Source organism: Chrysochloris asiatica, unplaced genomic scaffold (genome assembly GCF_000296735.1).
Source record: "Chrysochloris asiatica unplaced genomic scaffold, ChrAsi1.0 scaffold00004, whole genome shotgun sequence".
In the NCBI taxonomy this organism is placed as follows: Eukaryota; Metazoa; Chordata; class Mammalia; order Afrosoricida; family Chrysochloridae; genus Chrysochloris; species Chrysochloris asiatica.
In genome coordinates, this window is record NW_006408522.1 from 34,331,391 (window position 1) to 34,353,370 (window position 21,980).

General features: G+C 41.8%; 1 protein-coding gene across 2 annotated transcripts in view; it reads right to left on the reverse strand.

The window, feature by feature from the left end:
• The window catches only part of MAPKBP1 (mitogen-activated protein kinase binding protein 1), a 103,101-nt gene that overhangs the window by 37,062 nt on the left and 44,059 nt on the right, over nt 1-21,980 (reverse strand). For both annotated transcript variants that reach the window (XM_006831747.1, XM_006831746.1), the window contains exon 2: nt 8,513-8,604. In XM_006831747.1, the coding sequence (XP_006831810.1) occupies nt 8,513-8,604 (92 nt within the window). The remainder of the gene's footprint in view (nt 1-8,512; nt 8,605-21,980) is intronic.

The following is a 21,980-nucleotide window of genomic DNA, read 5'->3' on the forward strand; positions in this document are numbered from 1 at the left end:
AACAACTGCCTCTTGGTCCATGTACAGATTCCTCATGAGCACAATTAAGTGTTCAGGAATACTCATACTACCCAATGTTGTTCATAGCTTGTCTTGATCCACACAATCGAAAGCCTCTGCATAGTTGATAAATCCCAGTTACACATCTTTCTAATATTCTCTGCTTTCTGCCAAAATCCATTAGACATCACCAATGATATCCTTCATTCCACGGCCTCTTCTGAATCCAGATTGAACCTCTGGAAGTTCTCTGTCAATGTATGGTTACAGCCATTTCTGTATTACCTTTAATAAAACTTCACTCACATGGGATATCAAAGATATTGTCCAATGATTTCCACATTCCGTTGGGTCACCTCTCTTTGGAATGGGCACAGATTCGGTTCTCTTCCAATCAGTTGGCCAGATTGTTGTCTTCCAAATTTCTTGGCACAGATGAGTGAGTGCCTCCTTTGCCACTTCACTTTCTTGAAAGATTTCAATTTTTATTCCATCAATTCCCGGTGCCTTGTTCTTTGCCATTCTTTCAGTGCATCTTGGACGTCTTCCTTTAGAATCATTGGCTTTTGATCATATAATACCTCTTTGAAATAGTTGAGTATCAATCATTTACTTTTGGTGTATTTCTTCCATCATCTTTTGATGCTTTCTGCATCATTCAATAATTTGCCCAGAGAATCCTTCAATAATGACTCAAGACTTGAATTTTTTCTTCAGTTCCCCCAGCTTGAGAAATGCTAAGCGTATTCTTCCCCTTTGGTTTTCTGACTCCAGATCTTTGCACATTTCATTGTAATATTTGATGTTATCTTCTCGAGCTGATCTTTGAAATTTCCTGTCCAGCTTTTATACCTCCTCATTTCTTCCTTGCTTCAGCATCTCTACACTGAGAGCAAGTTTCAATCTCTTCTGACATCCATTTTGATCTCCTCCTTCTTTCTTGTCTTCTTAATGACTTTTTGCTTTCTTCTTGATGTCATCCCACAACTCTTCTGGTCTCCAGTCTTTAGTGTCTAATGTGTCAAATCTGTTCTTCATACAATCTCTAAATTCAGGTGGGATATATTCAAGGTCATATTTTGGCTCTTGTGGACTTGTTTTCATTTTCTTCAGCTTCAGTCTGAATTTGATTAAGAGCAACTGATGGTCTGTTCCACAGTCGGCCCCTGGCCTTGTTTTGGCTGATTATATGGAGCTTTTCCACCTTCTCTTTCCACAGATGTAGTCAATTTGATTTCCTTGTATTTCATCTGGTGAGGTCCATGTGCATAATCATCTCTTATGCTATCTAAAGAAGGTATCTGAAATGAACAAATCATTGGTTTTACGGAATTCTATCATGCGATCTTCAGCATCATGTCTATCACCAAGTCCATATTTTCCAACTACTGATCCTTCCTCTTTGTTTCCAACCTTTGTATTCCAATCACCAGTAATGAGCAATACATCTTGATTGCATGTATGATTGATTTCAGATTGAAGAAGCTGGCATAATAATTATATTTCATCCTCACTGGCTTTAGTGGTTGGTGATTAAATTTGACTAATATTGGTATTAACTGGTCTTCCCTGTAGGTGCATAGATATTATCCTATCACAGACAGCATTGTACCTCGTGACTGATCTGGATATGTTCTTTTTGACAATGAATGCAACAGCATTCCTCTTCAATTTGCCATTCCCAGCATAGTAAACCATGTGGTTGTCAGATTCAAAATGTCCAATACCAGTTCATTTCAGCTCACTAATGCCTAAGATATTGATGTTTATGCGTTCCATTTCATTTTTGACAATTTCCAATTTTCCTAGATTCATTCTTCGTACATTCCATGTTCTGATTATTAATGGATGTTTACGTCTGTTTCTCTTCATTTTGAGTTGTGACCCATCAACAAATGAAGGTCCCACAGACTTTACTCCATTCATATCATCATGGTCAACTCTACTTTGAGGAGGCAGCTCTTTCCCAATCGCATTTTGAGGGCCTTCCAACCTGATGGGCTCATTTTCCAGCACTACATCTGACAGTGTTTGCTATTCATAAGGTTTTCAATGACTAACTATTCAGAAGCAGTTCGTCTCTTTCTTCCTAGTTTGTCTTTGTCTGGAAGCTCATCTGAAACCTGTCCACCGTGGGTGACCCTGCATGGTATTTAAAATACCCGGGGCATAGCTTCCAGAATCAAAACAACTCACAAGCCACCACAGTATGACAAACTGACAGACTTATGGATGTAGTAGCTCAAAATATCAACTTAGAGCAAAAGCTTCTTCACATCAAGTATCAATATTATCTGTGCTGTATACAGGGTTTATAGGGATGGGCAACTTAGACATTGGCTACCTAAAATGGTGGTCTATAAAGGCATGAAGTGACTGGCTTTCAAGTTTTCAAGAGGGAGTTTAGTTGCAGAGTGTGTGAGGGGAAGGCAGAATCCCCATTGAATAGTTTTCATCTTGTCTAGATGGGTCTGGTGAAAAGAGATGGGGATAAGATTCTTATGATTCAATAGTGAGTAACTGTTACCATGACTAATTGCGACTGTTACAACAGTAAAGGTAGAAGTCTTGTAATAAAAAGGGGGTAGTAGTTACTCTTACATTTCAGGAACAGAGGACCCTAGGACCATTAAGAGAGAAGAGCACAAGTGGACTGTGGGTCCCTATCCAGAGGAGCAGTGACACCAGAGATGGAGGTAGAGATAAGGACATGGAGAGAGAGAGCAGCTGAGGACTCTAGACTCATGGAAAGAGAAAGTCTGTGTGCTGGTGGTCAGGAGGCAGACTTGCAGAATGTGCCCTTTGGTATATAAATGATTATATATTCCTGAGTGTTTTTGTGTACATCAAAAAAAAAAAAAAAACAACAACAACAAAAATAAAACAGAGGGCATAAAAGCAAATACTGTTGAATGATGATGCATGGAGGTGACCGTAATCACTGTAATGAAACGATGTGTGTAAAACCGATGTTCTTCCATGTAAATGATCACTCAATTCAAAGACAGAGACAACTTAAATGTCCATCCATCAACAGAAGGATGGTTAAACTTTGATATATACACACAATGGAACACTGTAATGTTGAAGAATAAGGATGAATCTGTGAAACACCTCACAATATGGAAGAACCTGGAGGACATTATACTGAGTGAAATTAGTCAGTCACAAAATGACAAATATTGTATGAGATCAATGTTGTAAAAAGTTAAGAAAAGGTTTTCTTAATAAAAGAAACAATGAGTGATGGTTATGGGAGGAGGGAGGGGAAATTATTCACAGGCTGCAGGGTAGACACATGTTAACATGGGTGACAGGGCAGGCAATATATAACAAGAGGGAGATTAGCAGGCAAAAAATGAAGGTAGCAGGAGACACAGGGAGAAATACAATTGTTACAGTGAATTGAGGAAAATGCTGCTAACTGTCAGCACATGATGGGGATTGCAACCATTTAGTGAAGCAAAGTGTATGGTTTATTGAATGTAAAACTGATTATCTGCTCTGTAAATCTTCACTCAATTCACCAAAAAAGTTGAAAAAAAAAAAGATTCACTCCCAAAGGGGAAATCTTAGAGCTTTAATTATTCTATGAGCTCATGAGTCTGGAATCGACTTGGATGTTTCCTATGTTTCCTAGAGCATCCTTGGTTGGGATCCTTTCTAGATTCCTGGAATGCAATGTCTTCCTACTAAGTAACTCTCTTACACCAGAACTTGAGACTCACTGGCATCTCTGTTTCTGGAATATTTTACCAGCCCCTCCTCTAAGGAAAAATCATTTCAGAAGGTCTGGCATGAGAAAGTCTAGTTTCTAAAAAACCCAGCAAAGAACATGACCACCATTATAGAGTTTTCAGTATACATCTTTCCTAAATACCTCCCCCTCTACCAAGAGGGCTCTAAACATAATCTCTCCATGAACAAAAAGGAGCAAATCTCTGTGAGTTGCAGGACTTACAAGTCAAGTCAAATGGCAGTGTCTGACGCCTCTTCTTCTCACTGTATGGTCTAGTCACTATGGCTACTGGTCAGTTCCTTCAAGTGAGTGAGTCCTCCCTTCCTTAAGACTCTGCACTCAATGTTTCCTCCACCTGGAACACTCTGGGTGGAAATCATGTGTTGATTCCTCCTTATCACTCATGTATCAGCTCAAATGTTAGCTCCCAAGACAGACCTTCCTTGACCACCTAGTCTCCCATCCCACTTACCCTCTCACTCTCTTCTAGTACCCTGGGTTACTTTCTACAGAACACATCTCTGATATTATCTTGCTCACTTATTTGTTTACATGCTTATTGTCTGCTCCCCTTCTTGAACCTAAACCCCACAAGAGCAGGGACTCTGTCTTATTCACTACTGTACCCCTGGTGCCTGGAACAGTGCCTGCTCCAGAGCAGGTTTTCAACAAGTATCTGCTGAAAAAATCAATGAACATTCCACAAACCAAGTACTTTGGGAGGAACTTGAGGGTCTTGGCTTCCAGTGTGAGATCTGAAGGAAAAGCCAGTGAAAAGTCACTGAGGGCCCTAATGCAGGTGACATGTCCTGAAAATGACTCATATCCATCGAGAACTAAGTTCTCTCATCTCGTTCTCAGGCCCACCTGGTCTCTCCACTGTCCCACTCAATTGCTACCAATACACCTACCATGGAGAATACGAACTTGGCTTTGTTTTCCTTCTGAGCAGAGGTCACTAGAACACAGTTAAAGAGGAGACTCTGTGGCTTCATACCCTGTCAATGCTTTGGAACAAAAATCCCAATGAGGGCTGAATAAATAAAGGGACTTCCTTAGAAAGTTGGATGTTCTTGCTCCTGCTCATTATTTAAGGAGCCCTGGTGGCACTGTGGATTAGGTATTGGCTGCTAGCCACAAGGTCAATGGATCAAACTCACCAGATGGTCTGCAGGAAAAAATGAGGCTGACTGCTCTGGTAAAGACGACAGTTTCAGAATCCCTATATATGTTGGCTCTGAGTCTCCTCTTGCCTACTGGTAGGGTCAGGAGACTTCCCACCCCACAAGGCAAGTAACAGTTCTGCCCTGAGCACACTCAGACCATGCCCTGTGGTCTGTGGCTGGAGGCCAAGAGAAGCCCATGTACAGGCTCTCCAATAACTGTCAGGGCTATGCCGGGCCCTAAAGCTCCGGAACTTCCCCCAAGCCAGTCAGGGAGGGGAAGATTTGGGCCCAAGTCAACTATGGGTGTTAAACTAAAATGAATCCAGCAGAGAGACTGGGGGGGCGGCGGGGGGGCAGTGGGACTTATGGTATGACAGGTAAGGGATAGGCTTCCTGTGGCGAAAATCACAGCAAAGGGAGACCTCTGAAGAAGAGATGCAGGAGACACTACAACAGGGGCCTCTGCCCCCAAACGCTACACTGTTAGCCTAGAGTTTCAACCCATCTCTGCCTGAAGACACTTCCTCCCCACCACCTCCTTTCCCTGTGCTGTTTCATTTCCTTTAAGAAAGCTCTGTTTTGGTTTGATATTTGCCTCTAGGCCTCTGGGAGAGTTTTCAGTGCTTTGTTTCTCTTCTTGTTTCTAGGATACCTGAGCTGGCTTCTAGAGCAACAAACGCAGTTAAGAACAAGAAGTAGGTGGCGTGTTAGGATTACCAGATAGGAGGCAGCAAGGGATAAAACAGCAGCTGCTTTGGCTCACACAGACTTTGGTAGTCCCCAGACACCCCCACAGGCAAATCAGGAGGTTCCAGCTCAGAACAAAACTAAACACCTCCAAAAAAGCCATTTGCAAAGAGAGAACTTGAAGTCCTAGGAAATCCAAAGGTCAGGAAGCAGTTCAGGGACACTGCCCAGGGCTAGCCCAAGCCAAGCACACTCAGAAAGCTTACTAGAGGTTCCAGCAGAGGGCTCTCCACACACTATCTGTAAGACTTGACTCCCAGGCACATGTGCTAGGCTGGAACCTGCCACCAACACAAGCATACACCCTTAAAGGCGCTCAGCCTAGAGCCTGGGCATGTGGGAAAGAGTGGGGAATAGAGCTCCACCCCACACCCCTACAGTAGGGAGACAGGTCACAGCACCCCAGGCCTTTCCTGCCAATCCTACATCTAACCCAGTGCCACCTTGAACAAGAAGGAACCTGGAGTTCCCAGGCTGGGGCAAGAATGAGTAGAATTCCCCTGAGGCAAGCTACACCAGATTCTCTAGAGATAGAGGTCATTCATCAACCCACTACAGGAGGACAATGTCAGTTCACGCTGACTTTGCAGCCAGTGCAGAGTCCACAACATCCCTTACCACAAACTCAGGAGACACACTGACCCCAAAACCAGGGCAGACGTCTGTTCCCTGGTACAGACCCAGCTGTCCACAAATTGGGCTCCTCTCATTATGAGGCAGCTTAGGGTTGAAAAGCAGCTTTTAAATACTGGGTAAATCAAAAAGTATTGCTACAAAATCACAGAAACCTTTCTTAAGCAAAAATATCAAAATGTGAGGCTATTGTTTTGCAACATACTCTCCATCTAGGTCTGTACAATTCTAAGGGCAGTATTTTCACCCGACTCGGCACTGTGGATTATTGCACTGGACTGCAAAGTCAGCGTGAACTGCAAGGTCGGCAATTCAAGCTCACCAGCTACGTCTAGGAAACCCTATACAGGGTCGCTAAGGTCAGAATCAACTTAATGGCACTTAACAACAACCCTTCCCTGAAGAATTCTGCACTTTTCAATTTACACCACATCAAAGTGGCAGTTTAAGCAACCTTGAGGATCTCAAATCTTGCTTCTTTTGTATGTTCCTTGACAATGGGGAACAAAACAAGTCTGGAGAGGCAAGATCAGGGCCGTAAGGTACATAGGGTTAGATTTCCCAACAAATTCCTCTTAGGACAACCCTTGCTACCCTCAAAGAATGAGCAAGCGCATTTTCATCATGGATAAAAACACAACTGGCCTTTTTCTCACCAAAGTAGTTTTCAATTTTCTTAAAACTTCTTCCTAATAAGCCCTCATAAAGATTTTGTGTCTTTCACAGAAATCTATCAAGATTACCTCTTTGGAATTCAAAAAACAGTTGCCATAACCTTCTGAGTCAAGCTTTTTTGCCTTGAATTGAATTGGACTCCTCGTGTGGCACTGTCGGATCAGCACAGGACTACGAACCACAAGTCAGCAGTTCAAACACACTAGTTGCTCCTCAGAAACCCTATATAGGCTCGCTATGAGTTGGGACAGACTCAATGGCACTTAACAATAAGCAGATCCCCTCAGAAGCCACTGCTTTGGCAGGACCATTTTTTTGGTAAGGCATCCTAAGGAGGAACTCTGGCAACGAAGTTGGGCTGTTAACTGCAAGGTCAGCAGTTCGAATCTACCAGCTACTCCTTGGGAGAAAGAGGAGGCTTTTCTGCTCCCATAAAAATTTACAGCCTCAAAAACCCTACACAGGGTCTCTATCAGAGAGAACCGACTCCACAGCCCATCACCACCACCATCACCAAGGAGACTAAGACAAGTGACAGCATGTGTCTGTAGCCATTTGCCTGGTCACAGAGACATGTTTAAACACATTTAAAAAAAAATTTTTTTTTTTTTTTAAATAAACCCATGCATTTATTAACTGGAACCCTAGTAGCAATACTTTCTTGACCTACCCTTGTATAAACTGAATTTCTAGTCTGTGTCCCCACCCCATGCCATTTTAAGAGTAAGAGCTCTGCAGTCAGACTACATGGGTTGGAATTCCAGTACAGACACTTGCTGGCTGTGTGTTCTCAAGTAAATTGTTTAACTTCTCTGAATCTCAGTTTCTTCCTCTAAAATATGAGATAGACTTGTTCTAAGTATTACCAGTACCTACTGCCATCAAGTCAATTCCAACTTATGGTGACACCACGTGTGTCAGAATAGAATGTGCTCCATAAGGTTTTCGATGACAGATTTTTTTTGGAAGTAGATCACCAGGCCTTTCTTCTGAGGCACTTTTGAGAATGTTCTAAAATGTATTTAAAATGTGAATATACTAAAATCCATTGAATTATACATTTTAAAAGGGTAAATTCTATGGTATATGAATTAATACATATCAACAAAGCAGTTCTAAAAAATAACTTGTTGCTAAGTGCCATTGAGTTGGTTCTGACCCATAACGACCTTGTATACAGTTTCCAAGGAGCAAATGGTGAGCTTGAACTGCCGAACTTACAGTTCAAACCGACTTTGCAGTCTAGCACATTAACCCACAGCACCAGGACTCCAAAATAAATAATAAAATAACTAGAAGGCAGTAATTAAAGATGGTGTTGGGAGCAGTGTTTAATAAAAATACAAATTTATATCTATAAATGAATGGGTAGGTGGGGTGGATGGACAACAATCCAAGACAGGATGGCAACAAAGACACCACCAAACAAAGAAACCTCTACTTCTTTATAAAGATTAACCTGGATATATCTCCCAGAGGATATCAGAAAACCCCTACTACTTTATCATGCCCATAAATTCCCATGCAATAAGCTCTCTTCCAAAGTACTTACCCAGCTGGATAGGCAACTAAACCTGACCGGGGGTCACAGGCCAGTCCTCTGCCTCCAGACACTGTTATTCCCAGCACCTTCTCCAAGGTCACCTATTAGGATGAGAGAGACAGGGAGGAAACATGCGATCAACAGAGTGGGGTAGGGAAAGAGGTGCATTAGGAACCTGGGACCATACTGCAGTGCTGGCTACTTTTCCGACCATTGCCTTTTTCAGTAGAACGTAGTTACTCACTTCCCCAGATTCTGATCATTGGCCTCTTTTAGTTGTTATTACTGAAAATACACACTGCACAACACATATGAATGCAATAATTTCTACTTGTAAAATCAGTGACATTGATTACATTCTTTGAATTGTACCCTTCTTTTCCAAGTTGTTCCTCCCCCATGAACATACACTTTATTGCTGTTGTAAAGTGTTGTCGAATAGATGCCAACTCCTAGCCACCCTCTATAGGGTTACTGAGGAGTGGCTGGTGGGTTTGAAGTGCCAACCATGTGGTTAGCAGTACAGTGCTTATCCACAGCACCATGCCAGGCATCTTATATATACTTAACTGTCCCAAGTTTCCTATCCAACCTTAAGAGTTACTGTTGTCAGTTTGATCCCATGTAGATAGTTCTTTAAAAGAATACAATGCTGAAGCCAGATACTCTTTACTAAGGAAACTACTGCTTGGTTTAAAGAATTCAGCAGATAATTTTGGTTTAAAGTTTAAAGACTATTTCAAGGAAATAGTTTTGGAAGATCATCCAGCCTCAATAGCTCCAGAAAGTATTAACTCCATGAGAATTTGCAATTCTGTTTCTCATTGTTCCACTTATGAGAAGGTTCTTCTATAGATTCTTTAATTAAAACATTTCATAATGTATTCCAAATGGAATAGTTGGGCACCATTCAGTTCTTCTGATCTCCTGGCAAAGGAGGCAAATAGTTCATGAAGGCAATTAGCCAACCATTACACTTCCTCCTCCTATTCCTAACTTTCCTTCTTCTTCTATTGTTCTGGCCAAACAGAGACCAATTGCTGTACCTTGGATGGCTGCTTACAAACCATTTTTTTTTGTTTTTGTTTTTAATTTTTATTGTGAATTGAGTGAGAGTTTACATGGTTACATGGGAGAACATCAGTTTTTACACTTGTTACATTGCAATGATTACAATCTTCTCTGTGCATCATCGTTCAACAGTATTTGCTTCTATTCGCTGTTTTATTTATTTTGGGGGGTGGGTTGGTATACACAAAAACACTCAGGAATATATAATCATTTAAACAACCAAAGGGCACACTCTGCAAGACTGCCTCCTGGACACCAGCACTTGGCCACCAGCACACAGCATTTCTCTTTCCATGAGTCTAGAGTCCTCAGCTGCTATCTCTCACTCTGTGGCCTCCTCTTTGCCTCCACACACTCTGAAATTAAACTCCTTCTTAAAAACTTGTAAGCCAGTCAATTCATGCCTTTAAAGAGCCCCCATTTTAGGTAGCCAATGTCTAAATTGCCTGTTCCTATCAATCTGTATACAGAGGGGATAAGATTGATACTTGATGTGAAGACTCCTTCACTCTCAGTTGATATTTTGAGCTACTACATCCATAAGTATAAGCCAAGTTCATCAAATTGTGCTTACAAACTTATAAGGACCCAGGCATTACATCTGGGAACTAGGAGGTAGAACAGAAGCACTGATACAATATTATGGCCATGTTTTTGTTCTTAAGTGCTGAGGAGTCGGTTCCTAATCATAAGGACCCTGTATAGTGTTTCCAAGGAGTGGCTGGTAGGTTTGAACCACCGAACTTATGGTTAGCAGACCAGTGCTTATGCTTATCCTACAGTGCCATACCAGGACTCCAATATTGTGAATTGGGTGAGGGCTAACAGAGTAGATCATCAGTTTTACATTCAACAATACATACACATTTTGTTGAATCTCATTAATTACAATCCCCTCATTTTAACATCACTTATTCCACTTCTTCCCTGTGTTTACTGTGTCCACTCCTCCTTCTTTCCTAACCCTTCTGAACTTTGTCTTTGGGTAAATACTTCCCTTTTGATTATTCTAACACATGCATACCACACTAGTGTTATTGTACCCCTTATAAAACTATCCATTGTTTGGCTAAAAACCGAACCATGGGAATGAGTTCAGTTCCAGATCTGAAGGTTGACTAAGGGCCATAATAATCTCAGGGTTCCACAAGTCTCTATCTGGTCAGCAAGCCTGGTCCTTTTTATGATATTGAGTTTTGTTCCATATTTTAATCCCAGTATATCCAGGACCTTCTAATGTGATCCCTTTTCAGATCAGTTGGTAGTGGTAGCCAGGTATCATCTAGTTCTGATGTCAGGCTGTGGAGACTGATATTCACATGGTCCATTAGTAAATTGGACTAATTGTTTTCATGTGTCTTTGATTTTTCATCACTTCTTTCCTCTGGGCAGGGAGAGAGCAATAGTTGCACCTGAGATGGCCACTCAGGGGCTTTTATGATCCCCGGTTGTTTGCGAACTATTATGATGCCAATTGATCTTGATGTCCCCGGAGATTATAGACCTGAATCCCCAGGCCCAGTAACTCATTCATTCAAGATGGTTTGTTATGTTTAAGAAGTTTTTATTAAAACTTTGCATTCTGTATGTAACACATTCACGGATATATTTGCAGCAAAGGTAAGTACCCATTGCAAATATCCTGTCAAATATATATATAATTGTGAATTACTCCCACTCTCCCCTCTGCCCCCACCCATTCAGCCAGCATGTCTATCCATGCAACTAGAGGGAGGTGCTAGAAATTCAAACTGGATTCAGAAGAGGGCATAGAATGAGGAGTATATTATTGCTTATGTTAGATGGATTTTGGCTGAAAACAGAAAGTATCAGAAAGATGTTTACTTGTGTTTTATTGACAATCCATGGTATTCAACTACGAGAATAACAAACTATGGATAACATTGCAAAGAATATGAATTCTAGAACACTTAATCGTGCTTATGTGGAATCTGTACAAAGAACAAGAGGCAGTTATTTGAGCAAAACAAAGGAATTCTGCATTGTTTAAAATTGGAAAATGTGTGAATCAGGGCCGAATCCTTTTTCATTATATCTGTATATTAAGCAAATAACACTTGAAGGTGGACTATAAGAAGAACATGGCATTAGAACTGGAGGAAGGCTCAAAACCTGCGATATGCAGATGACAGAACGTGCTTACTCAAAGCAAATGGGTCTGAAGCACTTGCAGTTTAAGATCAAAGACTACAGCCTTTCATATGGATTACAACTTACTGTAAAGAAAACAAAAATCCTTATTACTGGACCAGTAAATAGCATCATGATAAACAGAAGAAAGATTGGAGTTGTCTAAGATTTCATTTTACTTAGATTTATAAGCAATGCCCATAGAAGCAGCAACCTAGAAATCAAACAGTGCATTGGGCAAATCTGCTGCAAAAGATCTCTTTTTAAAACATTAAAGAGCAAATACATCACTTTCAGGACTAAGTTGCACCTGATACAAGCCATGGTATTTTCAAAGCCCTCATAATGCGTGTGGAAGTTGTGGTGCAGAGAAGATTGATGTATTTGAATTGTGGTGTTCGTGAATCATATTGAATAGACTGGCAGAACAAACAAATCTGTCTTAGAATAAGTACAGCTAGAATAGTCCTTACAAACGAGGGAGGATGATGGCAAGACTTCGTCTCATATGCTTTAGACATGTTATCAGGAGGGACCAGTCCCTGGAAAAAGACACCATCCTTGGTAAAGTAGAGGGTCAGTGAAAAAAATAGAAGACGTTCAAGATGGATTGACACAGTGGTGCCAAGACAGGACTCAAACATAGCAATTATGAACACAGCACAAGACTGGGCAGTATTTCCTTCTGTTGTGCACAGAGTCATTATTAGTAAGAACAAACTTGACAGCACCTAATGGTGCTGTAGATCAATGTTCTGGAATGCAAGGTCCATTTGAAGCACAAAGTCGGTGGTTCAAGCTCACCAGCCGCTCCTTGGTTGTTATGAGTTGGACCAATTTGATGGCATTTAACAACAACCACCCGTAGATCACTGTTATTGAAAGATTATGTATGAAAACATAATTGCCACTTTTGCCTTTAATTCCTGCACTCCTTCCCCTGCTTCCATCATTTAAAAAAAAAATTTTTTTGACAATCTCTTATTGAATATTGACTTCCCCTTCACCCAAGTTAATTTGTGTCTACCCTCTAGCCAGTGACTTACCCTTCCTTCCCTTCCTGACCCAGAGGCCATAGGCCTCTTGATCACATGAAAAAGCCAGTGTGCATAGTTGCTTTTAACAGGGCTCAGTCTGCAGACACCATGGGAAAGAAAGTCAATTGGCTACAGAGGAACACGCATTGCCTCAATCCAGGAAGGCACCATTTACAAAATAAAGCCTTGGGTCCTCAGATCTCTGTAACTGGGGAGGCCACTGATCTTCATGCCTTTACAGGCATGAAGGAAAGGTCATTCTGATCTACTGAAAACCAGAAAAATGTTAGGTATCAATTAGGTTGTTGTTAAATGCCACTGAGTCGATTCCGACCCATAGCGACCCTGTATAGGGTTTCTGAGGAGCAACTGGTGAGTTTATATTGCCAATCTTGCGGTCCAGCGCATTAACTCACAGCACCACACCAGGACTCCTCAATTAGGTTGTTGTTGTTGTTATGTGCCATGCAGTCGGGTTCTGACTCATAGCCACCCTATACAGGGTTTCTGAGGCTGTAAATCTTTATGGGAGCAGAAAGCCTCATCTTTCTCCTGCAGAACAGCTGGTAGTTTCGAACTGCTGACCCTGAGTTTAGCAGCCCGATTCGTAACCACTATGCTACCAGAGCTAGCAAGTAATATTTCTGATCTTTGAATTCCATCATGTCCTGCCCCTTCCATCAGAGGATTCTACTGTCCCCAAATGTCTGCCAGATCAGAGAGACTATAAGTATAGGAAACATGGCTTAATGCTGGGTTTTGCAAAACAGCCATGCTCAGAGAACTCTAATTATTATTATTAAGCCACAACTCCTGTAGAGATGAAAGGGTAACAAGCATAGAGTACTTAGATATTCTAAGAGAATATGGTCACATGAGAATTCATCATCATTCTCATTACTATTGTTACCCCATACGATCAGTAGCCCCCAGAGCCCATATTGGACTTACCTTAAAAATTAGTTCACTGGTCTTCCTACTACATGATCTCAAGTTTGAGATTCAGACTACCATGTAATCTCCTGCTTGTCAACTTCGGGCATTCTTCTCTAGCGCTGCTTTGGCTTCCTGCACTGGCCCGCCTCAGAAAATGTCTTTGGCTTACTTTGGCTCAGAGAAAGAGGTCTCTGAATACCGAATGGCCTATTCTGTATACTGTTATGAAAACTTTGACCCTGGGGAGAGTCTTGAAGGCCCTAGGAGAGTGAGGTGAACCAGGAACACTTGAGAAGTGTTCCAGTCTTGTGGCAAGGTGGTCTACTAGATTAGGCCCATTTCTAGAGGGAGGAATCCCACAATCAATTAGGATCATTTTAGGATCTTTTTTATAATACTAACCAGAAAATCCCAAGTGCTCCTAAAGGGTCTGTTTAAATTCTTATCTCCAAGGACCATTTTAGTTTGAATTAGGTTAGAAATGAATTACCTTTGTGGCTGAAGACCAAAACAAGTCTCCCAAGACATGATAGTTAAAACCTATTCCCCAGAAAGGTCCTCAAGAGTCTTCTGTGTGTCTCAATGATGCAAAGCAGGAATTCCAACTGTGTCTACTTATTGATAGAGGCAGTTTAAGAACAGGACATCACACCATCCTATAGCCACCTGGCAAGTGCCAAACAGTTATCTATTTGAGGCACTGAGTCCAGTGTGGGATAAGCTAACTTTGGTGGTGGTGGTGGTTACGTACCACCAAGTAGTTTCCAAGGCTTCAAATCTTTAACGGGAGCAAACAGTCTCATTCTTCTCCTACAGAGAAGGGGGTAGACTCAAACTGCTGACCTCGAGGCCAGCATTCCAACTGGTAACCCACTGCGCCACCAGGACTCTTTAAGCTAACTTTGGCAGACCCTAAACATTCTTGATATTTTGTCCTAATTTATGCCACCTTCCATACTTTTCTCATCTTCAAGACCCTCTTCCCCACAACTGGCATCTAGTCACCATTCTGAAAGGGCTAACATCAGGTTCTGTCATTGTTGCTGGGTGTTATCGATCAACTCCAACTCATAGCTACCCTATAAGGCACAGGAGGACTGCTTCACAGGGTTGCTCAGGCTGTAATCTTTACAGAAGCAGATCATCATCACGTCTTTCTCCCACCCAGTCATGGGTAGTGGTTGCTGGTTATGTGCTGTAGAGTCGGCTCCAACTCATAGCAACCCTATAGAGGATTTCCGAGGCTGTAAATCTTTACAGGAGCAGAAAAATTTATCTTTCTTCTGCGGAACTGCTGGTAGTTTAAAACTACTGACCTTGAGGTCAACAGCCGGACTTGTAACCACTACACCACTGAGCCATTAAGTGAATATAAACCAGCAACCTTTTGGTTAACAGCTAAGTACTTAAATGTTGCACCTCCAGGGCTCCTGAGGTACCGACTTTGTTGTCGTTAATTAAGTCAGTTCCAACTCATGGCAACCCTGTATAAGGTTTCCAAGAGCAGCTGGTAGTTCTGAACTCCTAACCTTCTGGTTACCAGTCCAGTGCCACACCAGGACTCAGAAGAGCACAAAATCATACAGGAGAAAGGGAGGGGCAAAGGGTCACCACTCCTCCTGGGCACTGTGCCTTTAACTATCCCAGGGAGGGGGACTAAGGAACAGTCCTGCTGTATCACCAATTACCTAAGCAGAGAAGACCAGAGCCCAAGGCCAGCACTACCCACAGGAATGGGAAAGGTAAACAAGCAAGTGCCCTGAGTTAAAATGCTGCTTAAGTCCAATCCTCTGCAAGCACATCTGATTTCAGGCAAATCTTTCGGATTCAAATTTGCAGGGATCCTACCCTGTGGCACTGTAGGATAAACACTTTACTGTTAACCCAAGTCAGAGGTTCAAACTCATCAGCCGCTCCTTGGGTGGTGGTGGTGTGTTTCCAAGGCTGTAAATCTTTATGGGAGCAGAAAGCCTCATCTTTCTCCCACAGAAGTACTGGTAGTTTCAAACCAGCTGACCTTGAGGCTAGCAGCCCGACTTGTAACCACTACACTTCCAGAGCTCCCTTTACAGGGTCACTATGAGTCAGAATTGACTTCATGGCACTAACAACACCCTTATGCTTCAGCTTTGGACCCAAGGAATCAGAGCAGTCTGTGGTTCTCAGTTGCCCTGCCCTCTGACAGGAATTTCGGTAGATGTTTTGTGGACTGATGATCCGATTTCACAGAAAATTAATTCTGAAACTATGTTGGACTTTTTCACCGACACATGGATTACATGAAGGACACATGGATTACTCAGACCCCAAAGAACAGTGTTTATCAAACCTTTCTGACCATGTACCAAAGTAAGAAACATATTTTGTATCATTATATATGTACATACATATGTATAAAACTGAGAAAAAGTTCTACAAAATATTTGTTATTGTATGTGATAAACTCTATTTTCTATTATAGTCTATTTCGTTTAAAAATAATTCTAGTCATGACCCACTTTATTGACTTCATAACCTACTAATGGGTTAAGAGTTCTAGTTTGAGAGACCCTGCTACAGACTGTTCTTTTCCACCAGGCTGGGTGACAGGCTCTAATCTTGGGCATTTCTGTGCTCTTTAGTCACTTTCCTCCCTAGGACTCTGTGCAACAGAACACACTTCCAGGTTAGGAAAATCCCAGAGCAGAAGTTTGTCTGGGCTCAAAGCTTGGCTTATTTTCAAAGGATTTATGGAGCTTGGAGTTTTTCTTTTTTGTTATTGTTGTTGGGTTTTGTTGTTGTTGTTGTTTTGCTTTTTCTGGCTTTCTCAGCAGCTATCCAAGGAAGACAGGAAATTTGGTTCTGTGGAGAAGGAGAAAAGGGAAAAAAACACTCAAGAGTCATCAGCTGGTTTTTATTTTATGTTCTTAATTCAAACCAGCTTCCTGTTTGCAGGGAGGTTTTGGGCTGAGCTCTACTTTCAATAGGTCTGAGAATCCAGAGCTGTAGGGTCTCTAGCATCTAGGCTTGTTTTGCAAGATTCCGTGCAATGGACTTTATAAAATGACACACTCGCTCTTTTTGATAACCTGCTCCTTCATTTTCTCTTTCCCTAAAAAAAAAAAAAACACACACACCATAGGCTAAATTAACCAAGTCCAAACAGTGATGTGCTAGAGTTAGTTTACAGAAATTCACATCTTTTCCCTCCTCCATATTCAATCACAGTATATTGGTAGCTTGAAATCATCACAGTGGGACTATTTGTACCATGGAAATCAGAAAATGCCACATATCAGGGCTTTTTGTTTTTTTCCTCAAAGAGCCTATAAACATTCACCAGCATGCCACTGAGTTCAGCCACTATTTATTATCTCTCACAAATCCCCACTGGTCTTCCTGCTTCAGTCCTCACTCCCTGTGGTTTTTTGTTTTTGTTTTTTAATGTTTTATTGTGAATTATGTGGTAGTTTACATGACTCCCTATAGTTTTTCTCAACATGACAAGACCACGTGATTCTTTTAAACTACAAATGAAATCATGTCATGATTCTGCTCAAAACCCTCAAGTTCAAACCCAAACACTTTACCCAGGTTTATGAAGCCCTAGATCATCTGGCCTCTCTGACATCATTTCTGAAGTCACCCCTTACTCACTCAACTACCTCCTGAAATACCACACACAGAGTCTAGCGTCAGGTTCCTTGCATATGCTATTCCTTCTACTGAAAAGCTCTTCCCTCGGCTATTCACATAGCTTACTCCAACAACTAACTCAAGAAATGCATATAAAGAGTACTTGATAAATATTTGGTGAATAAATAAAGGTATAGCAGAGGCAGCTTCAGGTTCAGTGAAAGGACAGATATGAATGTTGTGAAGTGCCAACAAGTTGGTTCCAACTCATAGCGACCCTGTAAAGGGTTTCCAAGGAGCAGTTGGTTGGTAGGTTTTAAATGGCTGATCCTACAGCACTGCACCAGATATGAACACACCCAGGAAAACAGGTGTCTCAGAGCAGTAGAGTTGTGGCCCACAAAGTATCTAAAGTTGGTTGTGAAAGAAAACCTACCTCTAGCTCAGAGTGGGCACAAAAGAGAACTTAGCCATACAGGTAACATTTTGTTTCTTAAACTGATAAGAGGAACCCAACTATTCATTCTGTTATTCTACACAACTCTTCAAAAAGTTTGTGGAAAAAAAATTCCATTATCTTCTCATTTCATTCTTTGATGAACTTTTTGAAGACCCCTAGGAGTCCTGGTGTGGTGCTGTGAGATAATGCACTGGATAGCAAGATCACCTTGAACTGCAAGGTTGGTGGTTCAAATTCACCAGCTACTCTTTGGGAACCCTAAACAGGGTTTCTATGAGTCAGAACCACCTTGATGGTACCTATCAACAAGTATATCTTTAGGATGTGGTGCTGTAGGATCAGCTCTGGACTGCAAACCAAAAGCTCAGCAGTTTAAACCCACCAACCACTCCTTATTGTTGTTGTTGTCAGGTGCCATCGAGTCGGAACCGACTCATAGCAACCCCATGCACAGCAGAACGAAACAATGTCCAATCCTGGGCCAACCTCACTACCGCCGCCACACTTGATGCCATCAATGATGCCACCTGGCTGATCCACCTCATTGGGGGTCTTCCTCTTTTTCTCTGACCCTCCACCTTGCCCAGCATGACATCCTTCTCCAGAAACTGTTCTCTCTGGACAGTGTGTCCAAGGTATGAGAGACGAAGCTTAGCCATCTTGGCCTCCAAGGAGCATTCTGGTTGCACTTCTTCCAAAACAGATCTATTGGTTCTTTTGGCAGTCCATGGCACTTTCAGTATTCTCCTCCAACACCACAACTCAAAGGCATCAATTCTTCTATGATCTTCCTTATTCACTATGCAGCTTTCACATCCATATGAGGTTACTGAAAATACCATGGCTTGGGTCAGGTGCACCTTAGTCCTCAAGCTGACATCTCTGCTCTTCAATACTTTAAAAAGTTCCTGTACAGCAGATTTGCCCAATTCAATATGTCATCTGATCTCTTGACTGCTTGAAAACCCTATATAGGGCTGCTATGAGTCAGAACAGTGTATCTTTACTTTCTTTACAAAACACTGCATAAACCTTAACAACCAAACCTGTTGCTGTAGAGTCGATTCCGAATCAAAGCGACCCTATAGGACAGAGCAGAACTGCCCCACAGGGTTTCTAAGGCTGTAATCTATCTTGGATGTAGATGACCACATGTGTCTCCCATGTGGTCATGGGAGTGGCTGGTGGGCTCAAACCACCAACCTTCCAGTTAGCAGCCAAGCATTTAACCACCACACCACCAAGGCTTCAAATATTGCATGCTGTCATTGTTGTTTAAGTGCCATTGAGTTGGTTCTGACTCACAGTGACCTTGTATAGGGGTTTCTGAAGTGCAGCAGATAGGTTTAAACCATCAAACTTTCAGTTAGCAGCCCAGTGCTTATGCTAAAGTACCACATCAGGACTCCAAATATTGCATGGTGTTTATGTGCTGTGGAGTCGATTCTGACTCATAGCGACCCTGTACAGGGTTTCTGAGGCTGTAAATCTTTACGGGAGCAGAAAGCCTCATCTTTCTCCCACGGAACGGCTGGTAGTTTCGAACTGCTGACCGTGAGATTAGCAGCCCAATTCATATCCACTACACTAGAGCTCCTTGGCTACATAAAATGGTGGTGGCTATAAAAGCATGAAGTAGCTGGGAGTTCAGTTTCAGAGTGTGTGGGGGAAGGTAGAATCCCCACTGAATAGTTTTCAGCTTGTCTAGATGGGTCTAGTGAAAGGAGATGGGGATAAGAGTCTTATGATTCAATAGTGATTAAGTGTTATCATGACTAATTGCAGTTGTTGTCACAATTGTAAAAGTAGAAGTTTTGTAACATAAAGTAGGGAGCAGTTAATCTAATATTGCAGGAACAGAGGACCCTAGCACCAGCAAGGAAGAACAGCAAGAGAGTTGGTATTTTGAACTACTACACCCCTAAGTATAGATCAAGTTAATCAAATTGTAGCAATTTATACTTGTTTCCTTTATTAAGATTTTTATCTTCCTCTAGTCAAGTTCTGATCATCAAGCCATCAAAGCTAGGTTGAATGGGAACTATCTACACGTTTGGGTGTTCTTGTGCGTCTTCCCTCACTTCATAACAGCTGGATGCTTCACTCTCAGCTCTAGGCCTCTGTGGCTATGTCCTTGTCCATGGGCTCAGGAGTCCCCAGGTCTCACCCTACTTTGGACCAACCAGCCCTTCCTCTTCTCTCTCTCATTTCCAGGTTCACAGGAGCCTATGGAACTTGGTCAAACTCAGTCCATATCTTCATTGCTGCCTTTCTCCCTGTCCCACTCACCAATAGAACAACATGGTCACCAGCAAGCTTACATGCCTTCTAGTGTGCTCCCTTTGAGTTTCAGTCTTAGAGAGGAGTTTGTCCTGAAGGGACTTGATTGCTTGCCTTGAAGGCTCCCCAAAGAGCAATTTATTTGTTCTTGCAGTAGCCAATCAGACTGCCATTTTTATTTTGGATTTTTCCTGCTGGTCTTTCTTTCAAGAAGTATCTTCTGTCCCTCTAGCTGCTCCAGACTGGTCTGCTTGTCCTTTCAAGTGGGAATGTCCCACCTTAAAAGATTCTGGATGGAGCTCAGGATTCCACCTAAGGTCCTATTCACTACAAAGGCTCCACAAGAATCCTGCAAGTTCTAGAACCCCTTTCAGGTATTCTAATCAATTATAGGCTGAAGATGAGCTTACAAGCTTTCTGTAATCATGTTTCCTGATATTCTTTTCTATCCTACTCAAGTGACTATTTTACAATAGTAGGCAAGAGAAACCAATAATCAAACAAAGACAGTCAAGCAACTTAACATTATTTTCCCTCTTTTGCCCATTCAGACAGACTATGTCTGGATCTCTGTATCACAGAGCCCTGTTGTTTCAAGGTTGCACAATAAAAGATTTTTAAAAAATGAACCTGCTCTATAAACCTTCACTCATAAAAAGTTTAAAAATAAATTAATTAAAACAGTAGATGCAAAAAGCCAAAACAACAACAACAACAACAAAAACACAGCTGTCCTGAAAGACTGGGATGAGGTCTAAAGCCAACCTCCAATAGGAACTTCAGATCCAAACTCTCAAGGCCAAAATGAAACATAGCCCAAAAAAACACATCGGCCAAGGGAACTTTTTATGGTCAATGACTTGAGGCACATCTGCTATGGACAGCTGGCACCGACAGGCCCTTTCTAGAAACACCACTTCACGCACATGTGAAAACTCAGAGCTCAGCAGAAAGAACCACTCTGTACACTACAGTGATGTCTTCCACATCTGAGTGGAGAATACCCATGCTGTGACAGTCTCTGCTTTGGCAGGTGGAGAGTGTTGAGATGCAGGAAAGCCTATACCAGTCCGAAAGAGGGTGTCATCTTTCCCCTGAAGCAGGGCTGCTGAGGACACAATGCGAGAGCTTGAATATCCACCACTTGCAACATGTACTATGCAGGGCAGCACTGTATCCTCCTGAGAAAAAGAAGGCAGGCAAAATTATCTCACACTTTAATTGAGATACAGGGATAACTTCATAATGGTCTATTCCCAAGAGAGAATCAAAGAATAAAGCTGAGTGTTTAAGTGCTCTCTGGCTCTCATTAAAGTGGATGGAAAAAACAGGTGGTTCAGAAGCAATAGCACTATTTAGTCATACTAAACAGAACAGTATTTTCTAACCTGCAGACTATAAGCTATTAATAGGTCTCAAAATCAGCTTAGTGGGAAGTGAATGAGACAGAAAAGAAAATAGAGTTCATGGTCTGAAGTAAGGGTAATTATTGATTGTGAAATGTGTTTCTGGGTATATTATGTATTTGCCTGGGTCACTATGTAAATGTATTTGTTCATATGAGTTGCTATCAAAAAAAGTTTGAAAGCCACTATGATGTTCTGGAGGATCCTAATGAAGAATACACAGGCTCCACTATCAAAAAACTAAAAATCCACTAGCAACGATGAATGATACTACAAAGGAATCCAGTATGTGAAGAGAAACAGAAGAGACATAGAAAGGGCTCAAACAGGAGGAAGAGGAATGATTTTTTAACAGGAACCAGGAAGACTTCTTGGTGGGTGAAATGCTATTTGGACTGGTGTCACCATGTAGACAGGATTTTGACAAGTAAAAATATAAACAAGAGGAATTCTCAGTAGAGGAAGCAGCATGTACAGAAGTGTAGTTGTAGGAAATAACAGGGCAAGTGAGCAATGGTGAG